At 42.2% G+C, this 22,169-nt stretch overlaps 1 protein-coding gene across 1 annotated transcript in view; it reads right to left on the bottom strand.

Moving 5' to 3' along the window:
* LOC130112084 (CUB and sushi domain-containing protein 1-like) overlaps positions 1-22,169 on the bottom strand; it is a 729,421-nt gene that overhangs the window by 377,660 nt on the left and 329,592 nt on the right. Inside the window, exon 10 of the mRNA XM_056279382.1 lies at positions 5,742-5,863. Coding sequence (XP_056135357.1) covers positions 5,742-5,863 — 122 coding nt within the window. The remainder of the gene's footprint in view (positions 1-5,741; positions 5,864-22,169) is intronic.

Genomic DNA, 22,169 nt, shown 5'->3' with positions numbered 1-22,169 from the left:
CCTCAAGGTCCTCTCCCTACTAAGGTTCTCAAACTACTTGCTTGCACATTCATTCGCTTTTTCCTCCTCTATTGCTCTCTCCCGTGCTCTTGAATTCAGAGCTAAAGAGGCTTGCTGAATTGGAAGCATGATCCCCCTGCTCTATTTTATGTCGTTCTTCCCTTTCTCCCTCTCTCAGTCTCTCACTTTGGTCAGTTTTCAATGGGCCCAATGGCCTCTTGTTCTCTCTCATCGCTGTTCTCTTGCTCCTCTAGCCATATTCAAAATAAAACATTTTAGATTTGATTAAGGTGAAGAGAAGAGGAGGAACCAGAAAGAAAGGAGATGTGAGGAGAGTAGATGACAATAAAGGACAGCATATCAAAGAAGGTTGAATCAGTTCATCTGGATACAATCTGGATTGTATCCAGTTCATCTGGATACAATGAATCAATGTATCCAGATGATCATTGTGTTAACATGCACAGCTAAGTCAAGCTATGGTTACAGCTCAATTAGGCCATGTAATTGGACTACTGTCGCTGTCTCAGTATACAAGAACCGGGGGAGAATCGATTTATTGACGGAAGTATGTCCGACCCTGGTATGGTAGGTGGCAATATGCCCCCTTTCAGCTGGTTGCTATTGGACCTTCTTCCGGTTGACCTATTGTGTCACATACCAAAGAAGCAACAAACAAGTTAGCAAGTGGCAAGCGGGTTCCATGTCGAGCAGTTAAAACGTGGACAACTTTACAGTGCTGTACTCTTCATACGTACTGTAAGCTTCACTTCTGGTACATATGACATGCATGCTATCCCTGGTGCTTATGATGATGTCCAAAGGCAGAAGACAACGCCGTATGCTCCTGGACTGTTCCAACCATGCAACTTCTACTATGCTCCACTTTGTGCCCTCTTTACTACCACGGCGTCTCGTACATATTGGAAGCAGGTTCTTTTAAATCCCGCTTCATCCAACTTTTCCACCACTTTCTTAAATAGTTCGCCATTCCGCGTTCTCCTTCCATCCATGTTCTTTAGGATATTCAACTCCTTTAGCTGATACAACATAAGGTTTGTCTCCTCGTCTGTCCAGAAATGTGTGGTTGGTTCTCACTCTAGCACTCGCCATGTTGATACTACGCTGTTCGACTTCCGGGTGAAAGACTACCATGGGAACTATGGATCATGCGCAGAACGCCTAAGCCAGTTCAGGGCCGACTGAAGCGTATACATGCCAGAGTAAATCGATCCACAACCGCATTATCTAGGTGTATTAGTCCGACTTCGAGAAATTCGATTTAGTACAATTTCAGTCAGCCTAACACGTATACATCTATTTTAAAAGTCTAGTTTTAGTTGGACTAACACAATAAATCAACTTTTTCTAACATCATGTAAACATATTGAGTGTTTATTGACAGAAATGTTTCATCACTCAACTAAGTGACCTCTTCAGTCTAAAATGACTGCAGGTATCCCCACCCTTGTACAGTTGCATAACGACCGAAACCCACGACCAGTTTCACATGCAAATATGGGCGTGAGTGTGCTACGACCATGTGAACTGATTCAACCTTCTTTGATTTTCTTACCTGGATTACTGAGCATGCATCAAGACCATGGTGAGCATAGGGGGAAAAGAGTGGAAAATGAAGACTCCAGTCTCTCAGACCAAATTTTCATGTACAACTTATTTTCATTTCCCAAAGTACGTTGAATACGAATATTTTGTCATGTGCAGACAATGCGTGTCAACAAAACTTTTTAGTACTATGTGACTGAAGTTAAAGGTATGTGCAATATCAACATGTTAACATGAAAACAAGTGCCAAGCCTGTCCTACTTGTAACCCTGATTATGACCGTCAGCTTGGTTAAAACTATGAATGTCAATCCAGTCACAGCGACTTGTGTTTGTTCAACGACATTAAACTGGAAGCAAGAGGCTCACAATAAAAAAAACAAAACCATAACAAATCACATGGCATTATTGACCTTATGTAGGTGAGAGTGAGTTGGATGAAACATTAATACATCGCAGGAAATGGAAATATACTTCCCAAAATTCACATGGCACATGATGATCACGAGTTACTATTAAACTCAGAGATTCTTACCCTGACCTAAACAACTAATACTGAAACTTAACCATCTCTAAAGTTAATAGTACTTATATGTCCCCCCCCCGGGCTTTTTTTTTCTCCCCAATTGTATCCGGCCAATTACCCCATTCTTCCGACCCGTCCTGGTCGCTGTTCCACCCCCTCTGCCGATCCGGGGAGGGCTGCAGACTACCACATGCTTCCTCTAATACATGTGGAGTCGCCAGCCGCTTCTTTTCACCTGACAGTGAGGAGTTTCGCCAGGGGGACGTTGCATGTGGGAGGATCACACTATTCCCCCCAGAACAGGCTCCCCGACTGACCAGAGGAGGCGCTAGTGCAGCAGCCAGGACACATACCCACATCCGGGTTCCCACCCGCAGACACGGCCAATTGTGTCTGTAGGGACACCCGACCAAGCCGCAGGTCCCCGTGTTGGTAGTCAAAATAATATAGACCGCCACGCCACCTGGACGACCCACAGTACTTAGAGATGCATTGCAGGCATGTGACAAAACGTTGCCACTCAACATATTTTAAAACCATAGCTTGTTGACGGACCAAGTTTTTTTGGGAAATGCAAATACAAACGTTTTGTCTAAGAGACTACGTTGGGAATGAAACGCAAGAGGAGAGGATAGAAGAGAGGCTAGGGGAGCAAAGAAAAACCAAAAAGAGGAAAAAACAAGGTAAGCTGGGAGAGGTGAGGTTGGTAGCAGAGAGGACAGGAGCATAGGAGAGAAGTAAGGTTTAAGAGGAACGGTGAGGAGGAGACAGAGGGTAGAAGTAGAGAGAATTCTGCAAAAAGAGGAGACCTCAACAATAACCACAGATGTCGAGGTTTGGAACAAGTTGTTCTGCAGGTCTATAAATTATTCATGTCTTGACAATAGCAAATTACAACAAAGTTTCCTTGACAAAAAAAGTAAGGCAGTTCGGCGACCACGGGGTCAGCAACGACACCAAATGAATATTCTGCAACTCCAGCCAAACTGTGCTCCGCAAAGTCATATTCCTGCTATTTCCTACAAGGCCTGCTACCCTAGCAGCATTTCATTATGTTCACGAGCAAAACAACTCACTTTTTCTGTCGGGTGGTTTTCCCAGAGCAACAAAGTTGTAAGTTTGGATAGTCTTTTGTTGGACAAAGCAGATTTTTTTTTAACACGAACAACGAAACGTGAGTGGAGCTATTGTATATTTCAAAGCGTATGCACCTTTTACAAATGAGATTTCTTTTGACCTTCACTGCAACATTTTGGAGACTTACCAGGTTCATTTGAGAGCAACGGTATCACCTCACTATCTCTCGGGTTTCCTAGTGCGCACACACACACACACCTTTCTTTAATAGGGAGTCATAAAGAGCATTACCAGATAGAACTTAATAAAACAAAGTGCACTATGTCCCCCCTTTCAAAATATTTCCCAGTGTATAAATGGATACGGTGTGTCTTCAATTTGGTTGCCATCCATTCCCCAGAGCTAGCAACTGTTATTTGCACAATAAATGGATCTTACTTCCGAACAAGTTTTTGCTCTTCAAGAAGTTGTTTAAAATAATGAAAATATTCTGACCAAAAAAAAAAATCACTTCTCATAGCAGTAAGACAACTACAGCATATTGCCTGGAGAGGAATAACTCACCTTACTGATTACAAATAATGAAATGGACTTCTTTTTTTATCGCGATGCTTCTTCACTTTATCTTTATTCATCTGAGTACCCAGATAATATATTTTTGAGAGGATGTGATGTTAAGCTGGTTAATAAAGGCAGTAAAATCAGGGATGGAAAAGGACACTGGTAGTGGTTTGTGTGTACACACTTCTGTTTTGAAGGGATGTGAGATACAGAATTCTTGAAAAGCAGTGTTTTCAGGATAGCGTTTGGAGTACACAATTGCAAATATACATAGAGGAACATGAACCAATCAGCCAAAACATTAAAACTGCCTGCCTAATATTTTGTAGGACCCCTTGTGTCACCAAAACAGCTCTGACATGTCCAAGCATGGACTCCACAAGACCTCTGAAGGTGTCCTGTGGTATCTGGCACCAAAACATTAGCAGCACATCATTTAAGTACTGTAAGTGGTGAGGTGGGGACTCCATGGATCGGACTTATCGGTCCAGCACATCCCACAGATGCTCGATCGGATTGAGATCTGGTGAATTTGGAGGCCAAGGCAACACCTTGAACTCTGTGTTATGTTCGTCAAACCATTCCTGAACAATTTTTGCGGTGTGGCAGGGCATATTATCCTGCGGAAAGAGGCCACTGCCATCAGGGAATACCGTTGCCATGCAGGGGTGTACCTGGTCTGCAACAATGTTTAGGTAGGTGGTACGTGTCAAAGTAACATCCACATAAATGCCAGGACCCAAGGTTTCCCCGCAGAACATTGCCCAGAGCATCATACTGCCTCTACCAGCTCGTCTCCGCCGCCTTCTTCCCATAGTGCATCCTGATGCCATCTCTTCCCTTGGTAAATGACGCACACACACCCAGCCGTCCACATGATGTACAAGAAAGTGTAATTCATCAGACCAGACCACCTTCTTCCATTGCTCCATGGTCCAGTTCTGACACTCACGTGCCCATTGTAGGCACTTTCGACGGTGGACAGGGGTCATCATGGGCACTCTGACCAGTCTGCAGCCCCATACGCAGCAAGCTGTGATGTACTGTATGTTCTGACACCTATCTATTATAGCCAGCACTGACTTTTTCAGCAACTTGAACTATAGTAGCTCTTCTGTGGGATCGGCCCAGACGGGCTAACCTTCACTCCCCATGTGCATCAATGAGACTCGGGTGCCCATGACCCTGTCACCAGTTCACCAGTTGTCCTTCCTTGGACCACTTTTGGTTGGTACTGACCACTGCATACCAGGAACACCTCACAAGACCCGCCGTTTCAGAGATGCTCTGAACCAGTTGTCTAGCCATCACAATTCGGCCCTTGTCAAAGTCGCTCAGATCCTTACGCTTGCCCATTTTTCCGGCTTCCAAGACATAAACTTCAAGAATTGACTGTTCACTTGCTGCCTAATATATCCCACCCCTTGACAGGTGCCATTGTAACAAGATAATCCATGTTATTCTCTTACCTGCCAGTGGTTTTAATGTTTTGGCTGATCGTTGCATAATGCAATTATAAATACATATAATGCCAATTAAAAAAAGTTTGCATTATTAAATGACAAGTTAGGTAATTGTTATATTGTTGAAAAATTGTGTGTAATCTGAATTTGAATGGGTGTTATAAGAAGCCTAGCTTAACACATTTAGTGTACACAATATCCTATTTACATTGGTGGTGTAAAGTAGAACATTTAAGTTGTCCAAAATTGCAATCAGTGATGTGTTGAAAGAAGACATCTCAGAAAAGGTTTAGCTCGCGCTTGCAGTCTGTTGTACAAAGATGAGGACAACAACAAATCAAAGCAAGCAAGACAGACTAATCTTAAGAGAGCGTACACAGCACATTTGCTGACACCTGCCATTTTCTGAAGTCCAGGGTAGACATCATACTGCGCTTTATATCATTACATAGTTTTCTGAGCACTACAAGACATCAGGATTCAAGTAGAAGTACACAGTGCCTTTGGAATACAAAACAGGAATGAAAAAAAAATCTGAAAGAAGCTCACCTTCCCTGGATCCATTGCGGTGATGACCCATACACAGTGTGCATTGTTCTCATATTGAACAGGATAGTTAGGAGAAGTTATGACCCCTCTGGGCCCCCGTAGGTTACTGCCACAGGTACGAGCTATGAAGGGAGGAAATAAAGAGACTTTAACAATGATTTATTTGGTAATCAAGACTACGCTTGTAGCATTTAAATGACCTTCAATATTACTAAAAAAGGGTAAAAAAGGGAGCCAGCAGGGAAGAGATATAGACAGAGATCGGCCAACTGTCCAATTATTACTACTGTTTTTCCATTTTTATAAATACACTGTACCTACAACATAGAATAAGTAAATGAAAATGCATCAAAAATAATTCATTTTACTTATTATATGAATCCTTCAGTATTTCACTTGAGGAGGCTTACTGGATAATGCATCAAAACGTTATGTACTTGTGTATGTGTGAGGTGGTGGGGGTACAATGAATAGGCATCAATAGTGGAATTTTTTAAATATTAAGATGAAAGAAAAAAAAGATTTTTTTCCTACTGCTGATTGATACATAACCATTTTAAATGTTCCAATGAGTTAAACTTATGAAATCTCTGTCTATCTGTTTGTCTGTCAGTCTACTACCTATCCATTTATCTCCATCTATCTGCCGACCACTCCTACTGTTCTATGTAATCATATTAATCGCAATAACATCTAAAATAACTACCATGTCTATCTAATATAATCTATCTATTTATATATATAGTAAAAAACATGTAACCCACTGCTTTACAACACTAGTCAATGTGAACTACCTAAAGATCCCACATAACCATCGTAAGAAGCTCACCCAGCTCTTCAGTCAGTAAATCTGACATGTTGCAGCAATAGCATGGTTTATATATGAAACATGTGTTTGATTGTGAATGTGTCTACTGACCGTGCCTGCAGAATAAATGATGTTATAGCCGCAGGCAGGATTTTTGATCAAACACATGGTTACCAACAAATCTCATATATATATATATATATATTGGTTTTTTTTAACCTTTATCCAGGGAGAATCTGAGGAACATGCAAAGTTTTTCTTCTGCAATGCCCTACTATATACACAGTTAAACACATTCACACTTTAGAGCTCTACAACCACATTAATCCAGTTTTACCCCATAACAGCTGGGGGAAAAGTGCAATGCTTTGGGAAACCCGGTTTTTGAATACTGAGGTGCAGAACAGCATTTTCCATTCACATCGTTGGAATATTCAAACTAGGTACTCTTCTATCATGAGGACTTCTCTAGGATATTTAGGCTACTGCTTAAGCAAGCTATAGTGACTATTTCTAAAATCTACCTAACAGCAGGCAGACAACCATGTGCCATGAGTATGCAAGTTTACCATTCAACCCAACACTACACCAAGTGATTTCCCTGATTTAGGCTACATTTCCACCGCATATCTTGATGCCCAGTTCCTATTTTTTGCTTATATCTGACTTCTGTTCCAGCAGCCATACCGACATGTACCCTGGTTCTGCTGAATGACAGAAGCTAAGCAGGGGTGGGCTTGACTAGTACTTGGATAGAAGACATCTTCCTAAAAACTGAGTTGCTGCTGGAAGTGGTGTTCGTGGGCCAGTAAGGGGCAGTCTTCCCTCTGCCTCTGGTCCTAAAAAAACAAAAACAAACCCCCCCCCCCAATGCAGTACAGTGACGGGGACGCTGTGCTGTAGGAGATGCCATCCTTTGGATGAGACATTAAAACAAGGTCCTGACTCACTGTTGTCATTAAAGATCCCAAGGCACGGCCACTCTGATGACGGAGCGGAATAAACCGCCGTTCTTGCAATCCGCTCGTCATGTGGCTGGGAGGTTCGTATCCCAGACTCGCCGTAACTGGTCACGGCCAGAGCGTCCACGGGGTAAGGCATTCATTAGGCCACCCTTACCCGAGGGATAGTGGGTGTAGATCGGTGTAGTGTTCGGGGACTCGTCGTTCTCCAGCGACCCCTCTGGCCCATCCGGGCGCCTGCAGCCAAGCAACCAAAAGCATTCTCCCTACGTCTCCTTCGCGGCATGAAGGTGATGCAATCCATGTCAGGCTTTAGCATGTAAAAGAGCGAGAGCAGCCGACACAAGTTTGAAGGAAGCTGGTGTTACGCCTATCTCCTTCCTGTGGAAACGTGAGCCAGGGGAGTTATTGGACAAGAGTTCCGGCCATATGCCATTGGGTTAATCGGATGGGATAAGGGGGGAGGGGGGACGAGAAATACATTTATAAGGAAAGAAAAAAAAAATCCCAAGGCACTTATTGCAAAGAGTAGGGGTCCCCCGATGTCCTGCAAAATTTCCAACCTGGATCTCTCCATCTGGCTACCTAATAATCCCCCCATGTAGTTTGCTCAGTGATTCCTCCCTCTCAACCTCAAGCTGATGTGTGGTGAGCGTTCTGGCACAAAATGGCTACCATACATCAATCACCCATGTGAGTGCTACAAATTGGTGGTGGTTGAGGTGAGTTTCCTCCCTTCACTGTGAAGTGCTTTCGGTTGCAAGATAACGCGCTATATAAATGTAATTCATCATCATCATTATTCTTTTCTGACCGCCTGTTTACATCTGCTTCTGAAAGTTGCCCATATCTGATTTCTGTGCATACACCGTAACTTTTTGGTTTGCATTTGAAACAACATGCATGCAAAAGCCTTAAAGATACTTTGGTCTCTGTGGAATTAAAAAACCACACGTCATCATTCACAATGTAATGAGTGTCACATTTTGTGAATTTATATCTGATTTTCTCCCAATTTAGTGGCCAATCGCTCCCTATTCTAATTCCAACACCCACCTTCGTACTGCATGCGTTCGCCAACTGCATCTCTCCGGCCGGCAGTCTCGAAGGAGACGCCTCGCCACTTCCGTGACAAGGCGAATCCAGGCTTTTTCCGACACACACAGAGACGCATTCATGTGACGAACACAAGCTGACTCCGCCCCTTCCCGAAGACAGCATTGCCAATTATTGCTGCTTCATCGAATTCAGCCATAGTTGGATCTGGCGAGACCGGGGAGCGAACCTGGGTCGCCAGTGGGCAACTGCATCGACACAAAGCCGATGCTTAGCCCGCTACACCACCGTGGACCCTAAGAGTGTCATATTTTGAATGACGTGTGATTCATGACGACCTGAAAAATCAGATCTGTGTGGTTAGATGAAAGTCACATCGGCAGATATCAGATTCCTATTCGATTTATTTCCACATATGAATGTGGTCAAATCATATCTGAAAAGTATCCGATTCCATGCGTTTTTCCCCCCTGGTCACATGGCTGTAATACATATCCGATCTGTGACACCTGAGCAAAAAAATCTGGAATTGGGTCACTTGTACCAGGTGGTCTAACTGTAGTCATACACCTTCAACCAGAGGACTGATAAATCAGTAAAATCCCCTGGTGTAGTGATTGGTTGGATGGAAAACTTGCATACTTATTGCAGTGCATGGCACATGGTTGCCAATACCTTATCTATAGATACAGTGCATCCGGTAAGTATTCACACCCCTTCACTTTCCCCATATTTTGTTATGTTACAGCCTTATTCCAAAATGGATTAAATTCCTTTTTTTTCTCATCAATCTACATACAATACCCCATAATGACAAAGTGAAAAAGGTTTTGTAGAAATTTTTGCAAATTTATTAAAATAAAAAACTGAAATATTGCACATAAGTATTCACACCCTTTACTCAGTACTTGGTTGAGGCACCTTTGGCAGCGATTACAGCCTCAAGTCTTCTTGGGTATGAAGCTACAAGCTTGGCACACCTATATTTGGGGTATTTCTCCCATTCTTCTCTGCAGATCCTCTCGAGTTCTGTAAGGTTAGATGAGGAGCATCGCTGCACAGCTATTTTCAGGTCTTTCCAGAGATGTTCAATGGGTTCAAGTCTGGGCTCTGGCTGGGCCACTCAAGGATATTCACAGACTTGTCCTGAAGCCACTCCTTCGTTGTCTTGGCTGTGTGCTTAGGATCGTTGTCGTGTTGAAAGGTAAACCTTCGCCCCAGTCTGAGGTCCTGAGCACTCTGGAGCAGGTTAACATCAAGGATCTCTCTGTACTTTGCTCCATTCAACTTTCCCTTGATCCTGACTAGTCTCCCAGTTCCTGCCGCTGAAGAACATCTCCACAGCATGATGCTGCCACCACCATGCTTCACTGTAGGGATGGTATTAGTAAGGTGATGAGAGGTGCCTGGTTTCCTCCAGACGTGGCATTTGGCATTCAGGCCAAAGAGTTCAATCTTGGTTTCATCAGACAAGAGAATCTTGTTTCTCATGGTCTGAGAGTCCTTTAGGTGCTTTCTGGCAAACTCCAAACGGGCTGTCATGTGCCTTTTAATGAGCAGAGGCTTCCATCTGGCCACTCTACCATAAAGACCTGATTGGTGGAGTGCTGCAGAGATGGTTGTCCTTCTGGAAGGCTCTCCCATCTCCACAGAGGAACGCTGGAGCTCTGTCAGAGTGACCATCGGGTTCCTGGTCACCTACTTGACCAAGGCCCTTCTCCCTCGATTGCTCAGTTTGGCTGGGCGGCCAGCTCTAGGAAGAGTGCTGGTGGATCCAAACATCTTCCATTTGCGAACGATGGAGACCACTGTGCTCTTCGGGCCCTTCAAAGCTGTAGAAAAATTTTTGTACCCTTCCCCAGATCTGTGCCTAGATACAATCCTGTCTCGGAGGTCCACAGACAATTCCTTTGACTTCATGGCTTGGTTTCTGCTCTGATATGCACTGTCAACAGTGGGACCTTATATAGACAGGTGTATGCCTTTCCAAATCATGCCCAATCAATTGAATTTACTACGGGTGGACTCCAATCAAGATGTAGAAACATCTCAAGGATGATCAGTATAAACAGGATGAACCTGAGCTAAATTTTGAGTGTCACAGCAAAGGGTGTGAATACTTATGTACATGCAATATTCCAGTTTTTTATTTTTAATAAATTTGCAAAAAATTCTACAAAACCTTTTTCACTTTGTCATTATGGGGTATTGTGTGTAGATTGACGAGAAAAAAAAGAATTTAATCAATTTTGGAATAAGGCTGTAACATATCAAAATGTGGGAAAAGTGAAGGGGTGTGAATACTTTCCGGATGCACTGTAGATACGTAGATAGCTAGCTAGCTAGCTAGCTAGATAGAGAGACAGATAGACATGAGCCTAAGACTATGGCAGTCTCTAAATTTCTACTCGATAAAATTCAACTGATATTGGAGAGTCTCCTGAGCTGCAAAAAACATGACTGGACAACTGAGTTAATATGCTTGTTCAAGCTGAGGTGGTTATAAAAGATGACACCAAGATTTGTGCAGTTTTGGGCTATATTTTGAGACAGAGAGCCTAGATGTTTTGAAGTATTAGCATAAACTGTGTCAGGGCCAATGAAAAGTACCTCAGTCTTATCAGTATTTAGCTGCAGGAAGTTCTGGGCTATCCAGCATTTGAGGTCATGCATGCAGTCATGGACTGTATCATCCATTCACTATTCAAGCCGCTAATCCTAATTAGGGTCATGGGATGCTAGAGCTTATCCCAGAAGTCATTGGATGACAGGTGGGGAGACACCCTGGACAAGCCGCTAGTCCATCACAGGGCTGACACACATTCACACCTAGGGACAATTTAGTATGGCCAATTCACTTGAGGAAACCGGAGCACCTGGAGGAAACCCACGCTGGCATGGGGAGAACATGCAAACTCCACACAGAAGACCAAGTGTATCAATATGATTAAAGTCATTAGGGCAAAAAGAGAGGTACAAATGAGTGTCACCTGTATAGGAATGGAAGCTCACATTATGCCTGCAAATGACATGCCCTAGGAGTAACATGTAAAACAGAACAAGAGTGGTCCAAGGACAGATCAATGGGGAACCCCGCAGGTCATCTTTACAGAAGATGAACATGACTTACCAATGGCTACCCTAAAATATCTATCTTGCAAGTATGAATAAAACCACTTTAAAACTGAACCAGAGATGCCAACCCAATGAGACGCTCCAATAAAACAGAATGCTCAACAATGTCAAATACAGCACTTAGATCCAACAGAACGAAAACTGAAGATTTTCCAGCATCAGCGGCAGCCAGCAGACCATTCATCATTTTAAGGAGTACAGTCTCTGTATTATGGTTTGCCCAAAATCCCGACTGAAATGTCCCAAAGAGTTAATTTTTGTTTAAAAAAAGCAATCACTTGTTCAGCAACAACTTTTTTGAGAACCTTGGAAAGAAAAAGCAATTTGGAAATTGGTCTGAAATCATCCAGGGTCTAAAGAGGGATTTTTCAGAAAGAGTTGAACAATTGCATTCTTCAAATAAGCAGGCACAGAACCAGTCAATAGTGACATGTTGATTATAGAGAGGATATAGGGGTTGACAGATCTGTATATTTCTTTCAGAAATCGCACAGGCAGGATGTCGAGAGCACAAGAGGAGGGCTTCATTTTATTAATCACCACAGTGAGAGTGTCATTAGATATTGTTTCAAAGGAGTCAAAGACAAAGTCAAACCCCCAGCTATGGGTTAAATAGTGCCACTGCCTAGTGAACACCTCGGGAGAGGAATAGGCTACGGGAATAAACCCCTAGAGAAAATCAACGTCCACAGTGCTGTTGTTTTTTGTTTTTCTTGCCCTTTTATATCTGTTTAAGTCAGAGAGTACTGCTGGTGTTGTGTGTGGCTGCCACTTCTCCCTCTCGTAGCCCCCCTTCCCATCCACCCCTGTATGTTTGTGTTATGTTTATCTGTTGTCTTGTTTCACCGTTTATTGTAAAGTGGTTCTGAGTATTAGAAAAGCGCTATATAAGATTAATTTATTATTATTATTATTAAAGAACGCAGCAGATTTAAAAGAAATCATTGTGTCCTGTGCAGGAGAGGGAATGTGTATTCTGATGCTAGAGACATTGTTATCAAAGAAGGTTAAAAATTCTTCACATTTCTCAGGGGAGGAGTCCATACTGACACTCGGAGGAGCCTCTGTGGCACAGTTAATTACGTTGAAAAAAAACATGGAGTTGTATCAGTTCTTTTCAGTAAGGTCCAAAAAATACTATGCTGTGGCATTTTTTAACCTCTGTATTAAAATGTCTCATAGAATCTTTTCAAATGTCAATGTATACTGTTAGTTAAGAGGTTTTCCACTTCCGCTCTGCCCTACGACGGGCCCTTATTAGGGCATTTATGTTGTCCCTTATCCATGGCAGGAAAACATTAGAGAGTTTTCTCTGCTTAAATGGTGGAATTTGGTCCAGGATCTGGGGGCAGGTATTATTTAGGATGGTATCAACATCTTGACTACAGCCAATGTCAACTGAGGAAGACAGGAGACCATCAGTGAATTTTGCCACAAAGACGTATTAAAATGCGAGAGCATACAGGGTTTGGCTTATTATTGGAAAGATTATTTTGGACCACAGATATAAACATGCATTTGTGGTCAGAGACACTAACATCTTTGCATAGTGTATTGTCAATATTGTGTATTGATCATACTGACCATATGAAAGGACAAGATCAAGGGTGTAGCCCTTGTTTTGAGTAGGCCCTGTGACAATTCTACTTAAATTAAAAGACTCAACAATGTTTCAAACTCCATGGCTAAAGAATTATCAGGACAGCAAACATGTATGTTAAAATCTCACAGAATCAGACATTTATAATAGTTTGGCATTACAATGGATATCACAGAAAAATGAATCAGTTTATCTGGACACAATGTTTATTGATAGAAATGTTTCTGTCAATAAACGTCGTGTCCAGATGAACTGATTCAAGTTTCTTTGATTTTCTTACCTGGATTATTGAGCATGCATAAAGACATTACAATAGAGAAGACTTCAGAGAACTGAGCAAGAAAGCTAGACATAGATTTAGGGGGTCGGTAGATTAAAATGCACAGTGTTAAGGTTACCACTAATAGTGAAACAATGACCCATAAGATGATAAGTCATCAAGAAAATGTGTGCGCAATTGAAGTTGTCATTATAAACAACTTAAAGTCTTCCCGCTCTACCAGATAACCTGGGACAGTTGAAAAAGGAGAAATTGGGCAGTAAGCATTCTATCAGGGGTACAGAGTTACCAATATTAAGCCACAACTCTGATATCATGAAAAAGTAAATTTTGTTAAGAAATTATATGATCCTGGCAAATAAAAGTTTTGCTGGAGAGGGACCTTATATTGAGTAGGCCAAAATTAACAGAGTTGCCAAAAGTAGGAGACAAGTCATGTGGGGACAAGTCATGTGAACCACAGTGGAAGCCATTGTCTCCAAATGGAGAAAACTTAGAACAGTGGAGACTCTTCCCAGGAGTGGCTGCCCTGCCAAATTTCCTCCAAGGGCACAGCAACGACTTATCCAGGAACTGCAGGCCTCTCGAGCCTCAGCTAAGGTCATCGTTCATGATTCGACAGTATGAAGAGACTGGGCAAAAATTGAATTCATGGGAGAGTAACAAGGCCTAAACCACTGCTAACTACAAGAAACATTGCTAGTCTAAAATTTGGAAAAACGCACATTGATGTTCCCCAAGTCTTTTGGGATGATGTTCTTTGGACAGACAAATCAATAGTGGAACTTTTAGGAGCACACGGTCCCATTCATAGACTGCATAAAAGACGTTGACATAGCCACTGTGATGTCACCCATTGGTTTGTGGACTACCATTTTGAAGGCTCATGTCTAGATGGGCAACTTCAGATTTGTGAAACTCTTGTACATTCGCAAGGTAAGCGTTAGGTTAAGTTTAGGGTTAGGTTAAAAATCCCATGAGAGTCTAGCAAATCTAACATTACAATCTGGACATGACCAATTTGAAGGGTCACGTCTGATAACCCTAGATTTGTAAAACTCTTGCACACTCTTGCACATGTGCACTTTGTTTGACAATGGCAGATAACGAAGGGTTAGAATAAAGTAAGCATGAAGTTAAGGCTAGGGTTAGGTTGATGTCGAAATTAGGTTTTGGGTTAGCCATCGGTAAAGTTAAGGTAAGCACTGGGTTCAGGATAGGGTTAGGTTGAGGTTAAGTTAGCGTGAGAGTTTCGTAAATTTGCTAATCTAGGGTTACTATCTAGACTTGACCATTTTGAAGCCTCAAGCTGGTTGGTGCTAGAGTGGATCAGTTGGAGGAATGAAAGGGGCAGGAGGATTGCTCTGCTCTGTGTGATGAAAGCTTTCACAATTCTCTGATTGGCTAACCCTCACCCTAACCTTAACCGAATGCCCAGAGCATCATCAGCTGCCTAACAGCAAAACAACCAATCACAGTGAGAACATCCCTCTGGCTAATCCACTCTAGCACCAACGTCTTGAGTTTGGCATTTTTCTGTCACCATGTTGGCTTTTTTGAGCCAGAATTGAACATATTTGGATGACAGGGTGGACCTGGTGAAGAACGAGGGGTGTATGTGACTGAGAACCCAAGGACACTATGCACATTAGAAGCTGGGTACTGTTGATGCTAACTGCTAATGTTAGCCTAACTATGAAGCTAACTGGTGCAACGAACTTGGCAGGCCTTGGAAGAGAGCAACTCAGCCATGGCAGCTCATGTTGTTGTTCCCAGTTGTTGCAACTACTGGATGTAAGTTAATGTGAAATGTCAAAGCGAAATTCAACCTAAAGCTAAATTAATCAGTTATCTGTTGAGATTACACCACCGTTTATTAAGATTAAGTTTTATCAATATTATGTTGATTAGATTCTGTCCAAACTTTTATAAATGTGGCTTACCAGCATGTAACGTTAGCTAACATTAGACATCAAAGTAAAGTTACTTTCATGCTTTACACTAGCTAATGCTGCAACCAGAAATGTATTTGATAATCTTTCCACAGGTTTAGTTTGGCTGATCTGCTTTTACTAAGAAATGTAACTATTGTTTTGTGATACTGTTCTTGCGATCTTATTTTGCTTAATCACATTTAACAATGTAACTTATGTTAATGAGGGAATAGATCTTAATATTTGTCATAAAATATTTCAGTAATGTGCCTTAATAAAAGCTATTGCCAGCTGCAAAGCCGGTGAACCCGCAACAGAGCTCCAAGAGAACCAGTCTTTCCAAATGATATTACAGTGCTTGTGCTCAAAAGAATTCTGAAAGTATGTTTCAGGATTGGCATCTAAATGCTCAAGTATTGTATCCTCTTATTACCTTGTTTTATCATATCTGCAACATACGATTATTGTAAACCTAAAACAAAGGGCCACACTTAATTGTTAATTGTACATTTTCCATAACCTCTGCCATATTTATCTCCCTCCCATAGCCATGGTGTGGTGCCCAGAGAGCAGCAGAGACCCTGGGGATCTGCTTTGGTATGCTGTGAATGCTTCTCATTCCCTGTGAGTAGAGCAGCGCTGGATGTCTTCTTCATTCACTGCAGCAGATCATTACAGTGATGGAGGACCTGCAACACCTTCACCTGCAGTATCCCGGCATGAAAATCATGCTCCGTGTCCTGACCAAGAGATGCAGATGGAAGGCTGATCCCACTCCAGCGAGGACTGATTGATGTTGCACATTTCATTGTGTATTTATAATATCTGCTTCTTATGTCTTTGCTTGTGACAGATATCTCTATTACATATTAAATCCTGAATGTCAGTGGAAAGAGTAAGTAATTTCTATAATACAGCAAAAAACTACTAAGCAACAGTGTTTACCTCGTCCACCAGGGGATAGAAAGCCAGGTTTCTCATGGAAGGTGCTGCATTTTCTCTTAAAAACTGTCCAAACAAAACCATAGATATAGATAACACTTTTATTTGAAGAAGAAAAAAAGGATTGCATTTACACAGTGCTCTTATAGCTACAACAGCCACTCAAAGCACTTTACAATCAATGAATGCCTCATTCACACACCCCCCCACACACACACACACACTCACTAACGGGGGTGTCAGCCATGCAAGGCCATAACCAGCTCATCGGGAGTAGTTGGTGGTTAGGTGTCTTGCTCAAGGACACCCTCCAGTTACCAGACAACCTGCTCTACCTCTTGAGCCACTGTCGCCTCTATTTCACCTTAGATCTGTGCCAAATTGGTCCCTTTCTACAGATGAACACTCTCGGTATGTTAGAAATGGATGATGACAAATTCGTAAAAGCTGTATCTGGCTGGTTTTATTTTGTCATTGCACAGAAAACAGTAAAAAATTCCAATCGAACCCCACACTCAAGAAAACATCTGTATTAGAAATTAAACTTAAAAGTGCTTCAGAGCAAATATTTTACTTTTAAATATAATTTCTAATATATGCTGTCTCTTTTACATGACTTAAAGATACACATGCACTTGAAATACAAAATAAAGTATTTCATTTTTAATTATTTGATTGATAATGATATAATATGGTGTCATCATATATCAAACTTTTTAATCTTTGTGGTCAAACATCTAGTGATACCTTCAAACTGTTGTCTACTGAGGTACACATCCCAGAAGGGAGATGAGAAGACTTGCTGGGATTCCAGCTCGTCTTCTCATGCACCACGTGGTCCAGCCTGTGTGGACCACCTGGAGGAAAGCTGTAAACAGAAAAATAAAAGGGTGAACAAATATAATTGTTAGGTTACCTACTAATCACCTTTTTACATGCAAATAAGAAAACAAACTACTTAATGTCAAACGGGTTATCAAGATATATTTATAGAAAAAATGCTGTGAACAAAACAGTTCTCCCAATCTTATTTACTTACTTTACTTAATCACGATGATTACTTAACTTTTTCAAAATTTTCACGCAAGTTAACAGTCACATGCTTAAACTTAACATCATACCAGTTTCTGTAAGAGGACTGCTCTATTATTATTATTATTATTATTATCATCATCAATCATCTTTTATTATACAAACTCCATTTTAACAGAGTTCACATGAAACTAAACAGGTATCAATATAAAAACAATTCCCAGTACAGCCTGTGGTAGTAGGCTAATTTGCACATAAAACTTAATCTTACCATTAACTGATCACAAGCAGCCAGTTGCCTGACTTCAATTAGCTTGTGATGCCATGTTTTCAGCCGAGTGCCCAGATTCATCTATTACGTTTTGATTTTGGTGCTGACCGGCTACCTGACGTGCTTTACTGTGGCGAATGCTGTTAGCATTGTTAGCACAGTGTAGCTTCTCTGCTGGCTGTTTGGATGGTTAGCAGGCTAATGAGCTATGCTAACAGCCAAGTGCATATCTGTTTGTACTAGCATGCAAGATAAAATGTTACTAGAACTCCACTTACCGAAAGACAATGAGTCGAAGAACTTCTCAGGCAGTCTATAATCTAATACACAGCAAGTCGTATTGTTCCCAGTCCAACGCTGACATAAAAAGTCACCAAAAGCATCAGGAAGAGCTGCAGCTGGAGGTGAAGTTCATTGCCTTTGTTAGCTGAAGTGCACGGCTAGCCAGCCAGTCTGAAAGGGACCTGACCCACTGGTCACTCAAAGCAGACACCCCCCTAATTATGCATAAATTTAAGCATTAACCCTTGTGTTGTCCACACATTCTGTATACTGCCCTTGTCTTAAGGATCATTTGTGACCTGCCTTTATTAAAACTCTAAATTAAAGCAATGCTAAAAACTTCATGACCAAACTTGGGAGTACTCAGTCCACACAGGTACGGTGATGAAGATGCACAACAAACAACATTTAAAAGCAACATTTAAAAAGACCAATCCAGAGGTCTGGTTCTCTTTACAATAAAAGATGACAATGACCCAAGCAGCAGCCACCCTAGTGTATATGTCTAGATATCACCTAACTCTTATACTGTATGTCAGAGACTGTTCCACTGATCCTTGTTGGATCAGAACATCTGGCATGATATTAAAGTCAAGTCAAGTCAATTTTATTTGTATAGCCCATTATCACAAATTACAAATTTGCTTCAGTGGGCTTTACAGAGATATAACATCCAGTCCTTAGACCCTCGCATGGGATAAGGAACAACTCCCTAAAATAAAAACCTTTTAGCAGGGAGAAAAAATAGGAAGAACCTCAGGGAGAGCAACAGAGGAGGCATGTCTCTCCAAAGATGGACAGACATGCAATGGATGTTGCGTATACATAATGAAACACAATTTACAGAATACAATATTGAAAAAGGATAACAGAATTATAATGTGTATTATTATAATGTGTATGCTCCAACCATGGCGTATCCAGATGAAGACAAGGAATCTTCCTATCAGAAATTGGCTGAAGTAGCAGACAGTGTACCATGTGCAGACAAGCTTCTCATTTTAGGAGACTTCGATGCAAGGATAGGCAAGGACAACTTAACCTATGAGGGTGTCTTTGGAAAGTTTGGCAAGGGCAACAAGAATACCAATGGCGACCTTATGTTGAATTTCTTTGCTGAGCGTGACCTGTGTATCACAAACACCTTTTTTCTCTCAGCCTGAAAAAAACTACTTCACCTGGATGCATCCAAGATCAAAGCATTTCCATTTGTTAGACTATGTTGTGACTCGCAGGGCAATCTTGACAGAAGTACTCTCAGCAAAGGTGATGCGTGGAGCAGAATGCTCAGCTGATCACTACCTGGGCTGCAGTGGTGCCCCCAAGGGGTGGCCAGGGGTGGCCACAGCCACCCTGATACTATCCCTGGCCCCCCCGCTGGCCCCCCCAGCCATGAGTCGCATATGCAGAATATGCTTCTGATTATGCATAATATGCTTCTATCTGATATTTTACGTTAGGTGCTGTTCATTTAAATCAATAATGTATATTTTTCTTAACTCTCATATTGACAGTTTTCAACTAGCCTATACAGTATACTACAACAGCATCATAGAATTCCCGAAATTCAGTCATGACTTTTGGTTTTGGTGTGCCACCCCAAGATTTTCAGTGGCCCCATTTGGCCACCCCTATGAAAAATTTCTGGGGGCGCCACTGCTGGGCCGAACACAGTTGCAAATGAAACTAAAGCTGAATTCACAAAGAACACCCTGTGAAGCACCGAAGAAACTGAATACCAACAAGCTAGCAAGCACAGAACATCAAATGAGACTAACTGCAGCACTCACATCTGCTCTTCAAGATGAAGAAAGGGTTACAACAGGCACAAGTAACGTTAAAGAATGCTGGACACAAATGAAGAGATCATCTATAATTTAACAAAAGAGGTGCTCGGTCATCCAAAAAGAAAATCGCCTGACTGGTTCCAGGATCAAGATGAAGCAATCCAAGAACTGCTACAGGAAAAGCAAATGCTTCATGATGCCCACCTGAATGAGCACTATGAGAGGAGTCAATCGGCCATCAAGGCAATTAAAGCCAAAATTCAGAAGGAGATTAAGGTCAAGTCAAGTCAAGTCAGTTTTATTTGTATAGCCCAATATCACAAATTACAAATTTGCCTCAGTGGGCTTAACAGCAACACAACATCCTGTCCTTAGACCCTCTCATTGGATACGTAACAACTCCCAAAAAAAAAAACCTTTAACAGGGTGAAAAAATAGGAAGAAACCTCAGGGAGAGCAACGGAGGAGGGATCTCTCCCCCAAGATGGACAATGTGCAATGGATGTTGTGTTTACACAATGCAACATTGAAAGAGGATAAACAGAATTATAATGCACCTATAAAATTTATGAAGAATATGATGCGCAGGATGCCAAGCAGTGTCCAGACGCCATTGGAACAGTCCAGGACCCAAGCCACATGACCAGCATCATCACGAAAAAAAAAAAAAGTGATGACGGACAACTGGTGGAGCGAGAAAGTAGAACAGCTGCAGGCCTTAGCAGATCGAAATGATATGCATGGATTCTTTGTGCTGAGAGCCATCTATGGCCCAAGAAGCAATTTGATAGCACCAGTAAAAACGGCAGATGGAAGTAAGCTGTGTACTGACCCGATAGAGATCACAGAAAGATGGAAAGAGCACTTCTGCACCCTCTTGAATCAAGAAGGCTCAGCAGATCCAAATGCATGCCAGTGGCTTACACAAGGCCGATAAGAGAAGACCTTTGTGAGCCGATCACAATGGCACCAGGCCAAGACGGCACCAGGACAAGACGTCATCCCATCAGACATCCCGAGGTATTGCGGCTCAATACTTAAGTCAGAGCTACTAAAGCTCTGTAATGCCTGCTGGCAGAACCTATGTCTTCCTCAAGCCTTTAAAGATACTTTGTAACCATCTACAAGAAGAAGGGTGAATGAATCGATTGTGGAAACCACTGTGGGATCTCACTTCTGTCGAGTGCTGGAAAGGTCCTGGCTAAGATCATCCTGAACTGGATAAAGATCTTTTCAGAAGAAGTGTTGCCTGAAAGCCAATGTGGTTTCAGATCTGGTAGATCCACCACAGACATGAGCTTCACCCTGAGACAACTCCAGGAGAAAGCCACCGAACAGCACCAACCACTTTACATTGTTTTTGTGGACTTTTCAAATGCGTTTGACACTGTTGATAGAGCCACACTGTGGAAAGTGCAAGAGACTTACGGCTGCCCCCAGAAACTGATCAGCATCATCAGACTTTTCCACGATGATATGACAGGGAAAGTATCAATTGGATGAGATGTCAGCAATGCTTTCAACAACAAGCATGGAGTGAAGCAGGGATGTGTGCTTGCACCGACCCTATTCATTTTATATCTCACTGAAGTCCTGGAAACAATGTCAACCAACTTGAGAGGTGGCTTGTACATCAGGACCCGAACAGATAGAATCTTGCGAGACTCAAGGTGTCTACCAAAACAAGAGAACTCTGTGTTCGAGCACTTCTCTATGCAGATGACTCAGGTCTGGTTGCCAATGATCCTGGAAAAATGCAAGAAATGGTAGACCGCTTCTCTTCAGCAGCTACCCTCTTTGGACTGAAGATCAAAATCTCCAAAACAGAGCTTCTGTACCAGCCTCCCCCCCAGAAAAGCCCCGAAGAAGGTCAGCCCAGTATTTTGTTTAATGGAGCAACTCTGAAGACCACTGAGTGCTTTACCTATCTGGGCAGTGCTGCGACAGATACAAACTCATCTGACTTAGAAGTGGACAGAAGGATCCAAGCGGCCACAAAAGCCTTTGGTGCCCTCCACAAACGACTTTGATCCCACCATGAGATCAGGCTGACAACAAAGATCAAGGTCTACACCACAGCTGTTCTGCCGTCTCTACTATACTCCACTGAATGCATGACCCTGTATTACAAGCACATCAAGAAGCTCACCAGCATACAGCTTCATCATCTGTGAAAGCTGCTGCGAATCAGATGGGAAGACAAGGTGCCTGACATGGGAACTATTGAGACGTGCTGGTACTGTCAGTGTTGAAGCCCTAATAACAGCCTCCCAGCTCAGATGGGCCGGCCACGTGAGAAGAATGCCAGACAACTGTCTATCAAAAGAGGTTTTCTACGA

This window comes from Lampris incognitus, chromosome 4, assembly GCF_029633865.1.
Source record: "Lampris incognitus isolate fLamInc1 chromosome 4, fLamInc1.hap2, whole genome shotgun sequence".
NCBI classification, from domain to species: domain Eukaryota; kingdom Metazoa; phylum Chordata; class Actinopteri; order Lampriformes; family Lampridae; genus Lampris; species Lampris incognitus.
The sequence above is the reverse complement of the archived record's forward strand: the minus strand, read 5'-3'. Positions and strand labels throughout refer to the sequence as shown.